This window comes from Pipistrellus hanaki, assembly GCF_964339955.1.
Source record: "Pipistrellus hanaki genome assembly, chromosome: 2".
In the NCBI taxonomy this organism is placed as follows: Eukaryota; Metazoa; Chordata; class Mammalia; order Chiroptera; family Vespertilionidae; genus Pipistrellus; species Pipistrellus hanaki.
In genome coordinates this window covers 40,051,184-40,066,386 of record NC_140504.1, presented here as the reverse complement: position 1 = coordinate 40,066,386, position 15,203 = coordinate 40,051,184, and the positions used below count along the sequence as shown (strand labels likewise).

General features: G+C 39.1%; 1 protein-coding gene across 4 annotated transcripts in view; it reads right to left on the bottom strand.

Moving 5' to 3' along the window:
• MAP3K13 (mitogen-activated protein kinase kinase kinase 13) overlaps positions 1-15,203 on the bottom strand; it is a 141,068-nt gene that overhangs the window by 22,287 nt on the left and 103,578 nt on the right. For all 4 annotated transcript variants that reach the window (XM_084872532.1, XM_084872533.1, XM_084872535.1 and 1 more), the window contains 3 exons: positions 11,674-11,857; positions 5,270-5,461; positions 1,424-1,582 (listed from right to left, as the gene is read on the bottom strand). In XM_084872532.1, coding sequence (XP_084728658.1) covers positions 1,424-1,582; positions 5,270-5,461; positions 11,674-11,857 — 535 coding nt within the window. The remainder of the gene's footprint in view (positions 1-1,423; positions 1,583-5,269; positions 5,462-11,673; positions 11,858-15,203) is intronic.

Sequence of the window (15,203 nt, the reverse complement as noted above, 5' to 3'; positions counted from 1 at the left end):
AAGGAGAGAATGATTAAGCTAAACTGCATTAAAAAAAATATATATATATGGCATGGAAAAAAAGCCTCTACTATAAGAAAAATACCAAAATGTGAAAAGAAAAGGCTAATCTTTTTAATATATAAAATATTCATAAATTGATAAGAATAAAGATTAGAAAGCTTAGCGAATAATAGTTCACAAATAAGAAATTACAAATGGTTTGTAAACATGAAAAAATGCAAAACATTACTTATAAGAAGAGGAATACAAATTAAAATAGCTCCAAATATACTTTTTTTAAAAACCTACATGGTTGGCAAAAATCCAAAAGTTTACCTTTGTTGGTGAGACTGAGAAAACACTCTTACACATTTCTGTTGAGAACATAAATTGGCATAATCCCTAAGAAGGACACATTAGTAATAATTACCCAAATTACAAGTCACTCTACATTTCTTCTTTTTCTTACTTACTTTGATATTACATGCAATTTTAAAAAATGTATTTTATTAATTTTTTACAGAGAGGAAGGGAGAGGGATGGAGAGTTAGAAATATTGATGGGAGAGAAACATCAATCAGCTGTCTCCTGCACAACCCCTACTGGGGTTGTGCCCGAAACATTCCCTTGACTGGAATTGAACCTGGGACCCTTGAGTCTGCAGGCCGACGTTCTATCCACTGAGCCAAACCTGTTAGGGTTTACATGCAATTTTAATATATGCTATTATTTTAGCCTAAAAGTTATTAGTAGTCCATTTTACAAATGAAAAAAAAAAAGCAACTATAGGGAAATTCACTGTTAATAGCAAAGATTTGGAGGAAAAATTGATAAAGATTATAAAAAGGTCATCAACAACAAAAAAAGTACAGCATAGAGGCTGCTTATAAAAGGGTTAATTGCATTATACAACTCAAATATGTCTAAAGTCCAGAACTATTCATACCAGTAGCTCACAGATATACATGATGGTTTGAGTTTACCAAAACAGGTAAACTTTGCTTAAAGTATTTTATGTAAGAAGGTAAGAATTATGTAATGTAAAGCCCAGGAAGACTTCTGTACTAAATGATTATTTAAAGTAAACTTTCCTGTTGACATTTGCACTGAAATAATGTAATCTTCCCAGTTTTTGTGTTTCTATAGAGAAATAAAAAAGAATAAATATCAAGAAAAAAAGAAAGAAAAAAAAGAAAGTAAACTTTCCATTTCACAGAAAATTTAGCATATTCTCTGAAGGTCCTTCAAACTGATGATTTACTGAATTATCTTAATTCTATCCCAACCCTTCTTACCATTGGACTGGGTAATATGGAATGCAACCAACCAGAAGAGAGGAACATTAACGACTATTTGAGGAAGGTATTAGTGTGGGTGGAGGAAATGCTGAAGGGAGAAAGTGGGAGAAGGATTTCTAGTTGGCACAGATGGTGCTACTCACCATATATCGACTTTTTCGGAGACAGGTTCATTTCGTATCACCTCTGGCGCCATCCATGCGACTGTGCCAGCGAAGGACATCTTGGTACTTTTGTCGCTGAGTTCCTTAGATGTACCAAAATCTGAAATTTTTACTGCATCTGTGTGAGTCACTAAAACACTTGGAAAAGAAATAAGACAACATCCAGATCATTAGTAGGAATGAAAAACATGGCTCAAATTGGCAACTGAAGACTTTGCTGCCCCCTACCTTGCAGAATTCAGCTTACCAGTTTCAATATTATTAGGACATTAGCAATACACTAGAAACAGCACCACTCATACTTGTGAGGCAGCATAGCACAGAGGGCTTTAAAATATATAAAATATAAAATATATAAATATAAAAAAACATATACGTTATTGATGCTTTTTAAAGAGAGAGGAAGAAAAAGGGAGAGAGAGTAAGAGAAACATTGATGTGAGAGAGAAACATTGATTGGTTGCCTCCTTTACACACCCCACCTGGGGACTGAACCTGCAACCCGGGCATGTGCCCTGACTGGAATCAAACCTGTGACCTTCTGGTGCAAGGGATCATGCTCAACCAACTGAGCCACACTGGCCAGGGCCATAGTGGGCTTTTACATCTGGATTTATCCTGCCTTCACCACTGCGTGAGCTTTGCCAATTTATTTAGTTCTCCTACGCCATTTTTCTCAACTATATAACATGAGACAATTCAGTTCACAGTATTTTATCCACAGTTTAAAAATGCAAAAGATCTAAGAACAGTGCGTAAGCATTTTTTCATATGTATAAAGCAAACACACTTTATCACACTTTGTGTGCCTACCATAGGTTTTGCTACAGATATATGAATGTGGCTGATTGTAGGGTGCTGCCCCAGCCTTTGCTGGGATGTAAGGTAATGAATGCACTGTTCCTGAAATCATCAGACTCCCGGAGTTGTGGATAAGAAATACCGGCCTGTAATAATGCCTCATAGAAACTTTGTTTGAATTAAATGAGATACGTAAAGCACACATGCTCAATAAATATTGGTTTCCACCCTGCCAGTCTCAGACAGCCCACTAAGAAAACACTTCTTTCAAAACACTCTTTAAGTGATGGCTAACTAAAATCATGCATGGGACCATGATACTAGGAAGTTGCTACATTAAAAGGCTAATAAGTATCCTGGGATTCCACTAAGGATGAGGAAAAGCAGGGATAAATTTAAGCTTAAATAGATTTCCACAACTCACATTTTACTTTCCACAGTAGTTATCTGAAATGTGACCTGGACAAGCTGCTTTTGCCAGCTTTAAAGATGTTATAACCTGGTACCAATACAACATTCTGTGTTTCCCCGAAAATAAGACATCCTCCGAAAATAAGACCTGGCGCATGGAAAGATAAGACATCCCCTGAAAATAAGACCTAGCGCAACTTTGGGAGAAAAAATTAATATAAGACACTGTCTTATTTTCGGGGAAGCAGGGTACTAACATCCTCATGCACTAGACTGAGTTCACTTGAAACAGCCTGTTTAGAACTTAAGAATGTCAATGAGTTAGGGTTTCAGAGGCTTAATGATCTAGAGACCTATTTTTAAAAATAAAAAGGCTTAATATTCCAACAGTATCAGAGTCAAGGAGGTTAGGAAATAGGAAACTTCTCAGTCTAGATCCTTCCTTCTCTGCTTGAACCAGGGACTTCACATTTGCCCCATCCCTGACAATATAAAAAAGCTATTTACCAAATAGCTCAGTGCTTGCAATTGCTTTAGAATATCTTCATCCACGTCCATGCCCTGGTTTTTCACCTGCTATGTAAAATTCACATAATTTAGGAATTTTGATTTAATGGTGCTGGTGTTGGTGGAAATGCATAAGGATGAACGAATCATGGGCTATTTGTGATAATTGGAGAATTGATGGTATCATAAATCATGAGAGTCAGAAAAGGTGATAAACTTTTTTGTGCTGCTCATGATAGGACACTAGAGGCCCGATGCATGAAATTCCTGCACAGGTAGGGTCCGTAGGCCTGGCTGGCGATCAGCGCCAATCTGTGGGGCAACCAGCTGGGTAAATGCCCTGCCGGTCAGGGCCTGCAGGCTGGGGCAGCTCCTGCATTGAGTGTCTGCCCCCTGGTGTTCAGTGCGCATCATAGTGACTAGTTGTTCCACCAGTGGTTCTGCTGTTTGGTTGATTTGCATATATAGGGTTTTATATAGATAGATGACGAGAGGGAATGGACATGGGAGGGGACCAGAGAAGATATGATTTTGGGACTTTTGTGAAATTTCTGAGACAAAGGTTACAGAGCCTAAAGACTTAATGTGGGTAATAAAATCTCTCTTTACAGCAAGCCAGACGGATCTTTGCTTTTTTTCAAAATTATCTTGGAACCCAAAGAGGCCAAGGCTACACGGGTTCAGGGTGGTACTGATAACAGAGGGAATGCTTACTGGGTAACCAACTTCCTCTAATCTTTAAGTGACAATAGTTAGAGAGCAGTGTGTGATTGTTATGTATTCTACATATTCCTAACCTCCTTTTCTAAAATTAATTCTCAAGGAGAACAGGTGATTCAAAAGCAGACTATTCAAAGAGACCGTTGGCAAGTGTTTTATGTGTATGTGGTGCATGACAAAAGCTTTCATATAGACAGAAGGAATGAACACTTTATAATAAAGTTGTTTGCAAGTAAATCAAGAAGGAGGTTGTTCAGTGAGCTAACAATGGCAATAAACATTATTGAGAACTATGGCGATGAATTAGAATTCTTTTGAAGTTTGTAATCAAGACTGATTTATATCTTCCACGGAGAAGAGGAAGGAATCCCTCACCTTCACACGATGATTTAGGAAGCAGTGATCTTTGATCAAAAAGTTCTGGGTTCAAGTCCTAGCTCCATGACTTTGGGCTCTGAGCCCTAGTTTTTCTTACGTAAAATAAAAATAATGATACTTGTCACATCCATCCCACGCAGTTTTTGCCAAGATTAAAGCAGATGTGATTATGGATATAAAAACATGTAAATTATAAAAGCACATGCAAAAAAGATTAATCCTTTTCTGCTTCTCCAAACCAAAATGTGATGAAAAGTGATAAAAATGTTTAAAAATAGGAGCAACAGTGAAATATACCATTTTATCAATTCCTTTATGCAATTTGAGGAACTGAATAAACACTCCTCTTAATGTGGTTATTAGTAGCCAAGGAATCATTTTGAAAACAGAGGTTACTAGAAACAGCTTTTTGCTTCTCTTAAATAATCAGTTTGTATTTTTCTTATGGACACTGTGAACCTTATAACTATTTCTTTCTTTCTTTGCTTATACTTTAGGACACTCAATGCCAAATATGGAGTCCACCTCTACACCACAGCAGTAGGAAATCTTATGGAATACATTTTGTGAACAAGCTTTAGTTCTAACATTTTTATTTATTCTTTGCCTCTGTTTCTTATTCATTCACTTTTACCTGACTGTATTAAATGCATTTCTGAAACTCATTTCTGGAAACACACAGGAAAACAACAAATCAAGCCTCCAAGTGAGAAAGTTTGGCATTAATTATTCAAAATGGTTAATTATTCAGATAATGAATTGTTTCATAATTGCACAGTTATAACGCAACAAAAAAGGAAAACTAGTGTCAGGTGCCTGAACATATCTGCCATCTACATCGGTAAGTAGGTCAATAATAATCCAAAAGGTAAACAAATAGCATTGCCCATTGTACTGACTTAAGCTGAACCAAAAGTATCGTGTCTGAAAACTGCAACTAAAGTTGATGGAATTCCTTATTTCAAACCAATAAAACAGAATGGCTGAGAAATTAGCTCCAGTACTCACTTCGGTGATTTGAGATCTCGATGAATGATTTTGTGAAGGTGCAAATAATTCATTCCACTTGCAATTCCTGTGGACCAGTCTACTAGCAATCGAGGTGTGATCTTCCTGCCTGCTCGCAAAACCTCGTAGAGTTGTCCATGGGCACAGTATTCCATGATGATACAATAACATGGGGCCTGAGTACAAACACCCCTTTCAAGAAAACACAAGCATGTATATAGTACACACATAGACACAAACATACATGTATACATGTTTATATCTTAAGAGTATTTCGCCCTCGCCAGTTTGGCTCAGTGGATAGAGCATCAGCCTGGGGACTGAAGGATCCCGGGTTCGATTCTGGTCAATGGCATGTAACTGGATTGCAGGCACATCCCCAGTAGGGGGCATCCAGGAGGCAGCTGATTGATGCTTCTCTCTCATCGATGTTTCTATCTCTCTATTCCTCTCCCTTCCTCTCTGTAAAAAAAAAATCAATAAAATATAATTTTAAAAAGAGTATTTCATAAATTTAATCACTAAGACCAATTCTCTAACCAAATTATTTTTTATGTGCATAAAGATAATCATTCCTGATTCTTAAATTAGCATTAAAACCCTTTAGTCTACAGGTTTTCTCTACTATGCATAGCAACAATTTTAGTTTTGTCTTGTTCACTTTGGGTATCTATGTGCTATGCTATATCTGGTGCTTTCTCTGGGGGGACATTCCATTCTAGGAAAAGAGAACCCTTTCCTGAGGCTTTCTGTGGGCTGGATATTGTGTTGTTTTGATTAAGAATAATTTAAATAGCTTCCTTTTAGAATTACATAGAGAGTTTTATACATAGTGTGCAGAAATAGAATTCAAATAAAATATTGCTGTTTTTACTATTATTTTGTGGAATTCTCAGTTACTCAAATTTAAGACTGGCAAGCTAGATTGAGGATCAGAAAAAAAGAATCGTTTTTCTTTTTAAAGACATGTTTTTACTGATTTCAGACAGAGTAAGGGAGAGGGAGAAATGGATAGAAACATCGATTAGAGAGAATCATTGGTTGGCTGCCTCCTGCACACCCCCCTACTGGGGATTAAGCCAGAAACCTGGGCATGTACCCTGTCTGGGAATTGAACTGTGACCTCTTGTTCATGGGTTGACACAACCACTGAGCAACACAGCTGGGCTCAATTTTCCGTTTTATGTTTCATTATTGATGTGTACACCTGAAACTAATATAATATTGTATGTCAACTGTAATTAAAACATAAAGAATTATTTAAATAAATTTAAAAAGAAGTTAAAAAAAACTTTTAAAATTTTCTATAATATATAGTTTTTGAAAAAAAAATTCTGCTTAGAATAAAAATAGCATTACACAACGTGCTATATATCCATGCAGCCTGTATTTCCATCAATTCTTATGTCTTCCATGAAGCCTTTCCTGATCATTCCAGCCCAAAGATCTTTCTCTTCTCTCAATTCCAATGCTTCGTAGCAGCCATTAGTTTTCAGATGCAATCTGATATAGATTACAGACTCACTGAAGGGAAAGGTTTCCAAGTTCTCATTGTCTACCACAAGGCCTAGACATTCACAGCAAGCCATTGGCAGATAGTTCTTAACTTTACCTTAACTTTCTTTGATGATCAAACCTTCACACGAGCACGTGCAGAGGCCTGGGGTAGGGGGAAGGGCACTAACATGGAAGAACATCTTCTATCTGTCAGGCATGTTTACATGTTTATTGAATTGTTTTATTTCAAACCACTGTAAGATATACATTACCTTTTCCAATTTTTATAGGTAATGTTCAGAGAGGGACTGTGACTTGTCTTAGATCAGACAACTTAATGAGTGACAGTGGGATTCAAATCTGCCCCTTTAACTTCAAAGCCATGCTCTTTCCATGCATACACCACACTGCCTCTGTTATCTTCCTCAACTGCAGGATAGACCAGCATATTGGAGATTCCTACATTAATATTGTTACCTTACAGAAGTGGGAATAGTCAGATTAATTCTAGTTCACAGTTTGGTTCAGAGGATGAGAAAAGAGGGGGAAAAAGTCACCGTCTGCAATTCTCTGTGTCCCATCCTTAATGGTATGTATGTATGCCTTCCTTTAAAACTTTCCAGAGTAGCAATTGAGAGCAGTCTACCTGCAAGGCACCCCGCTAAAGTCCTTAGCCAGCTCTCCATTCATGTTCTATTTCGTAGGTTGCTATAAGTGATAGAAGTTATTAGAGGCCATGATGGGCCTGACTGGCATGGCTCAGTGGTTGAGCATCAACCTATGAACCAGGAGCTCACAGTTGGATTCCAGGTCAGGGCTCATGCCTGGGTGGAGGGCTTGATTCCCAGTGTGGGATGTGCAAGAAGCAGCCAGTCAATGCTTTTTATCTCATCATTGATGTTTCTATCTCTCTTCCTCTGCCTTTCTCTCTGAAATCAATAAAAATATATATTTTACAAGGCCATGATGGTTTATAATCATGTGAAAGTCATACAACAATAGGAGGTTATAAAGAAATTAAGTAATTTAGTCTTCATTTTCCCTGCTTTGCTGTGCCTGTCAAATGCCACAAAGCTATTTCTATTACTCTCCATCATTTTCTAGCTGCCCAAAATTTTCATCTTGATTTTCAGTGGAAACATTTTTTCAAGTTTTTGTTATTGACTTGTAGGAAACCTCATTGGAGCAAGAATGTACCTCAACTACAAACAGACTTTAATTTTCATCTCAGAGAAATAATGAGTAAGGCAGGAATAATGTAATATGCTTAAGGATATCAAAATACATATTTGATTGAAGTTATTCAGAACCCTGTTCAACTATGTTTTAACTTGTCACAAATGTAGACAGAAAGGGCCTAATGGTGATATGCATGCATTTTTCATTTTTCCCGACTGACGAATGAGAAGCAATCATTCCATCAGCCCTATACTATGACAAGGCCCTCACTAGCTATAAATAGCAGCTCTATAATCACTTCTAATTGCTACCTTTTTTTCCCCTTGGCACTCAATTCCATTAGGAACAGTTAGACTGGGTTTTCTTAAAAGATTGCTTTAAGAAATTGGAAGGAAAAAGAATACAGTATTTTTTCCTTGCTATTTCCCTTCTGTACATGGTTCTTATTTCAAAAGAAGCTGTAAGCACAGAAATCAGTATCCAGAGAGACGTACTAAAATCTGATCTTGCCTTCATGTCTTCCAGATGGTCCTGAATGATTCATTGGCCAAGCAACACATGGCACAGATAGCTGCAAACATAACACTGCACAATGCCTCAAGAGCATGGTGTAATGGGCCAGGGACACAGTCTCGCTATTGTTTCCATGTAGAGGTAAAGACTATTCAAGAATTCAGCCTAAAGAGTTGGGCACCAGCATGGCAATATTTGTCCAAAATGCTGAAAAGAGCATATGCAGGTGGGTGGGTCAGAGAGTGAGGTGGGAGGAAAGACTGAGAAGAAAAAGGAACAGCCGAAACCGGTTTGGCTCAGTGGATAGAGCATCGGCCTGCAGACTGAAAGGCCCCAGATTCGATTCTGGTCAAGGGCATGTACCTTGGTTGTGGGCACATCCCCAGTAGGGGGTGTGCAAGAGGCAGCTGATCGATGATTCTCTCTCATCAATGTTTCTAACTCTCTATCCCTCTCTCTTCCTCTCTGTAAAAAAATCAATAAAATATATTTAAAAAAAGAAAAAAAGAAAAGAAGAAAAAGGAACAAAGCTTCTCATACCCATCCTCTTAGGACACAAATTCTACATGGAAAGCCCTCCTACCTGGAAGATACAGCCTATTTCATTTCAGGAAGCCCAAAGGCTTGCTAATCTCTGTCTCAAACCTAAGCTTCAAGGTTTGGTTAAATGGAAACTCTACTTTCCATTTAGAGTAAAGATCCTCTTGGTAAAGTAAAATGAAAGAAAGAAGTGAGTTTCTTGTAGCCTGCTTAAAAAGAATTATCTTGCCCTGGCCAGTTTTCTCAGTGGTTAGAGCATTGGCCTGCAGACTGAAGGGTTGAGGGTTCATTTCCCAGTTAAGGGCATGTACCTGAATTGCAGGTTCTATTCCCTGGCTCTGGGCCTGTGCAGGAGGCAACCAGTCAATGTGTCTCTCTCACACTGATGTTTCTCTCTCTTTTTTTCTCTCTCGCTCTCCCTCCCTTCTTGCCCCTTCTATTCTCTCTCTAAAGATCAATGAAAAAAATATCCTAGGGTGAGGATTAAAAAAATAAAATCCTTTTATTGTCTTTAGAAATGATCATCTTTGGAAAGATTAGAATTGGTCTCTAGAGCATTTTGTTTTAGTCTCACATGCAACTAGGGCTACCAGTAATAGAATCTCTAGAGAGAGTGGAAGGGAGAGGGAAGGGAGGAGAGAGAAACATAGATGTGAGAGAGACAAGACACATGGATTGGTTGCCATCTGCATGTATCCCAACCCGCACTTGCACTTGTCCTGACTGGGCTGGGGATGAATCCCAACCCAGGTACATGCTCTTGACTGGGAATCGAACCTGTGACCCTTCAGTGTGCAGGCTGATGCTCTAACCACTGAACAAGGTTGGCCCTTTTTATACCCATTTCCCTTTCCACAAGGGGTCTTGAATCAAAACAGCCTTAATACTCATTTAAACTCATTCTACAAAACCTGTATCTAAGATTTCTATTTCTTACTTTGGGGATGTGGTTCCAACAAAAAATTATCACATTGCATGCTTATTTTTATAATGAGAATTTTATCAAGAGAGGCTCCCTCTTGGAGGCTGGGAGGAGTTCCTTCTAGTTTAGGGAAGGGGGATTTGTAAGTTATTCCACTTTTAACTGTAGCCTCATTGGTCATATTATTTTCATATCCTATATAATAAAAGTCTAGGTGGCATTGGCCTGCAGACTGAAGGGTTTGATGTCATCATAAGATGGCTACTACAAGATGGCTGGCAGGAGAGGGCAGTTGGGGGCAACAAGGCTGCACGGGAGGGCAGTTGGGTGTGACTAGCCTGTCAGGGGAGGGCAGTTGGGGGTGACCAGGCCTACAGGGGAGGGCAGTTGAGGGCTACCAGGCTGGCAAGAGAGGGCAGTTGGTGGTGACTAGGCCAGTAGGGGAGGGCAGTTGGGGGCGATCAGGCCAGCAGGGGAGCAGTTAGGGGTTGATCAAACCAGCAGGCAATCAGGCAGGCAGGCAAGCGAATGGTCAAGAGCCAGCAGTCCTGGATTGTGAGGGGTGACCAAACGACTGAACAGCAGGCTGTGTGGGGCAACGAGGCTAGCAGGTTGAGGGGAAGTTAGGGGTTACCAGGCTGGTGGGGGGCAGTGAGGGATAACCAGGCTGATGGGAGGCAGTTGGGGGCAACTAGGCTGGGGGGTGAGGGGGTGAGCAGTTAGGGGTGATCAGGCAGGCAGGCAGGTAAGAAGTTAGGAGCCAGTCGTCCAGGATTGTGAGGGTGCAGGCTATGCTGAGGGACACCGGGCCTCTAGTATACATATAAAGAAGTTCTATTTTCTATACTTTTAGCCCACCTAAAAGCTACCTTTCCTATTCTTCACTTTGCCTACTCTAAAGCCACTCACCATTCATTTGTTCAAACCTAAGGCAAACTTTGAAGGCTGGTAAGAGACGGAACTCAAGGCAGAAGGAATTGCACATATTTAGAACTCAGCGCTGCTAAATTTGGTGACTTCCCACAAATTTGCCTTTGGGTCTCCCCCTTTTGCTAGGGATCCCTGCCAATATTGTGAAAATAATGATCTAAACTATAAAAATCTTGAAAACAACTACTTTGTGAAATGAAAATAGCACATAACTTGCTATCACCAATAACTCTGTGTCATTATGTTTAGAAAGCTGAGTATTTGGTATTCCTTAAAAAAGCCACCTAGCAAGCAATGATGCAGGGAGAAATACTCTGAAGGTATCTGTTATTACAAGTTAATATTTAATAAGAAATGTTAACAGAAACTAATAAAAAGCACATCAATTACACAGGGACTAATTGTTCTCTGGTCACTTAGATGTTAGCTTTGTTTTCTTAACTGAGCTTTAGGACGTTCAGGTTATCTGTCATCCCATTGATAACTGAGGTTGATGCGCAGATCTGTCTGCTTGGCAAGAATACACTTTCTCTCTCTCTGCCCCATCTGCATCATGTCCAAGCAGGGAATCCTCTGGCAAAAATAACTTCTATATTATAAACTCTTTAAAGACATGACTCTAATATAAAAGGTCTTTGATACTCTACCAAAGCACCTAGCACAGTGCTCAGACTATAGCATGGTCTTAACATGTCTTTCAAAGCAGGAATTTATATGTATATATTGGGGGAAAGAAAATCTATTTCTTAAAAAAGAAAACACACACACACACACACACACACACACACACACACACACACACCCCCCAAAAGCCTGGACCTACTTGAAAGCGATGATGTTAGGATGTTTCAACTTCCTCAAATGCTTGATATCCGTCTCATTCTGCTCTCTCACTTTCTTGATGGCCACCTCCTCTGCTCGGAACTTGCCCAGGAAGACAGCTCCTTGGGCTCCACTACCCAGCCACTGCAGCTCTGAGATCTCCTCAAACGGCACTTCCCAGGTATCTAGGCACACAAATGAGAAACAAGCTTAAAAAGATCTTGGAATTTGCTTAGGGACCATTCCACAAGGTCACTCCAAAGGTACCAGCTTTACCATGCCCCAAATGACTCCACCCTTTGTCTCCCACCTGGTAACTCACCAAAAGTTGGAATCTTTCTATGTGCCTTGATACTATAGATTAGATATTCCCATGAGTTAGTCTGTATCAAATTTTAACCAGTGAAATCAAGCAGATCAGAGATCTCCAATATACTCTCCTCCAAACAAAACATATAGGGCACATGTGTCAAACACAAGGCCCGCGGGCCAAATCCAGCCCGCCAGGCCTTGCAATGTGGCCCGCACCGCGCTGTCATCACTGCACTCCGCTGTCAGTTTATGACATTGTCAGTTTATGACTGTTCAGTAAACCATTCGGCCCTCGATTTAGGCTGGATTTTAGATTTTGGCCCCTTCTCTGATTGAGTTCGACACCCCTAATATAGGGTATCCCACAAGATGTATACACACACTTTGAATAATTATAAAGGCAGTGTTTATTAAAATATATTTCATTTTCAAAATTGAGCTGTCAGCTGTTAAAGTGTGTATACAATTTTAGGGGACACCCTGCCTACTCCTTTCTCTACGTTTCAAGCTTGCATGTTCAGTCTATTCCCCTGTCTCTACACTGCTATCCCTACCTCATCACCCACTATAAGTGTTGTTTTATTCCTCTTCAAATTTCTAGACAGGTGCTCAATTAATTCTTGCTGAATGAATTTTCAATGATACTCACCTAACAATCTAATTATGTATAATACCTGTATTAGTATTTACCTTTTATTTAGTAGTTACTATATGCCAGACACTAGCATACTGTTTTACATGTCTCATGTGTTTAATCCTTACAACAACCCTACAAGTTCAGCCTTATCATGGTTATTTAAAGATGAGAAAACTCTTTAGGGATAGAAATGGTTAAGTGGCAGAATTGGGCCTAGAACTCTAGAATCGGCAGATTCCATGGACAGGGTTTTTCTTTTTCTTTTTCTTTTTTTTATTTAATATGTTTTATTGATTTTTTTACAGAGAGAAAGGGAGAGAGATAGAGAGCTAGAAATGTCGATGAGAGAGAAACATCGACTAGCTGCCTCCGGCACACCCTGTACTGGGGATGTGCCCACAACCAATGTACATGCCCTTGACCAGAATCGAACCCGGGACCTTTCAGTCCGCAGACCGACGCTCTACCGCTGAGCCAAACCGGTTTCGGCAGGGACAGGGTTTTTCTACTGTACCACATTGCTTCTTGTGCAGTAACTAAGAGTGTCATTAGTCATATCTATATATAAAAGCCTAAGCGACAAAACAACCAATTGACCAGTCACTATGATGTGCACTGACCACCAGGGGGAAGACGCTCAACACAGGAGCTGCCCCTGGTGGTCAGTGCACTCCCACAGTAGGAGCATCGCTCAGCTGACTGACGGGCGCCAGAGGTGGGGCCCACAGTTGGTTAGCACTGCTGTGACAGCGTGAGCCTCTCTTGATCGGGATGACAGGGGTAGTGGTGCTGGGATGAGTGGGAGCAGCAGGCAGGAGTGGCAGGCGGTATTGGACTGCCAGTTTCTGCCTGATCCTTGCAGGCGGAGGGACCTCACTGATGCACAGATCCATGCACCAGGCCTCTAGTATTTACTAAAATAAATATTTACTCTTGTAGTTCTCATATTTTCATGTTTCTCTCTTTATAGAGTTTTATTTTTGGTACCAAATAAATAAATAAATAAATAAATAAATAAATAAAAATAACAGGGGTTATTTCTAAGTGGTGGTATTATTAGTGATTCATATGGTTCTTTATCCTTTTCTGCATTGAACATTTTTAACTCTAAGTGTATAATACTTTTATAATGAATTAAATGCTATTTGAGATAAAGCACTTAAAAATCCAATCAATATGTGCTTTAATCTTGTGAAACTTGAAAAGAAGAATATAATCCATTAATCCTTCTCCTTGTCCCCCTTTCGCCAGTGCATCATCACTGCACTGGTAAGAAATGAACATCAAAGAGCCAGGAGCCCCACGGAGTGAGGAGAGGTTGATGACAACATTAAAGGTTATGAGAAATTCTTGTGGGATTACTGGTCACTAAAAGGCTGCCATTTAGAGAACACTGAACAAGGTAGTGTTGAGGTGGCTTTGAAGATATTCTGGTCTTGAAAGCAAATCAACTCTCACCATTTGCCATGTGAAGCAAGAGCAGAAAGAGTTCATCAGCCTCCAGAAGGGAACTGCATTTCCCTCTTTAATTTTCTCCACGTTCGGAGAAAAGAAACTCTAGGCTCTTAATAAACTGGCTCCTCATCACAATGGTTAAAACATGACCTACAAAATGTAACTATGTAAAGCAGAAAATATTATAGTGAGGGTGGTTTATATCATGGGCATTCGTCCCCTTCTGCTGATATCAGCAGTATTTAAAGGTTTCTATGCTATTGAAAGGAACTATATGCTATATCAAAGCAAATCTCTAAAGTACAAATAACTCACAAATGAGAAATCACCTAAGGAACAAATAATATCAAATGCGATTAGGGAGAAAGCAGTAAGTTATAGACTTGACTGCTTTCAATATCTTATTGGCTTCTAATGTCTGATAAGTATCAAGTGGCTCAAGCAGTCTCACTTTCGTCCCCACAGGCTTATTGGTGCAGCACACACAGGCGCAGATATTGATGCATACTCTAAGATAGTTTTACTATTAGGGTCAGTGAAGAACAACTAGTAAACACAGTGTCATTGTGACCATCCTGAGGGCGGAATAAGGTATTATTACAGGATATGGGTCAAGAGCATAATTGGATAATATTTCTCTGAATAACTTTATAAACACCCAAGTTACCCTAATTTTTAATACAATAGCTATTAAAATTAGATAATCTTTGGGTGTCTTCTTCCCCCCTATCTACTCAATCTTTATTTACTGTTAAATTCTAGAAACATTAGAAAATACCAAAATAACATCTATTTTATCTGATATCCCATCCCATACTCAGTTTTCATTTCATCTTTTAGTCTTTGTTCATATGTATACTGCTATGTAAAAGTTGTATGTGATGTATAAATTTTTCTTTTTCATGTATTATGTATTCCCCATGTACTTACATAATTTTTATTTTAAGCTTTAATAGTTGTTTACTGTATCTTCATTTTTTTTTGGCATTTAAATATTTCCATCTTTTTGTTTCCTAATTTAAATTTGAAATTAAAACACTTTTTTCTTTCTTTATATTTACTTCCACAAACTCAATCCTTAGATTAAAGATTAAAGTTTCCTGGCTCTTGGTATACATTCCAAATTG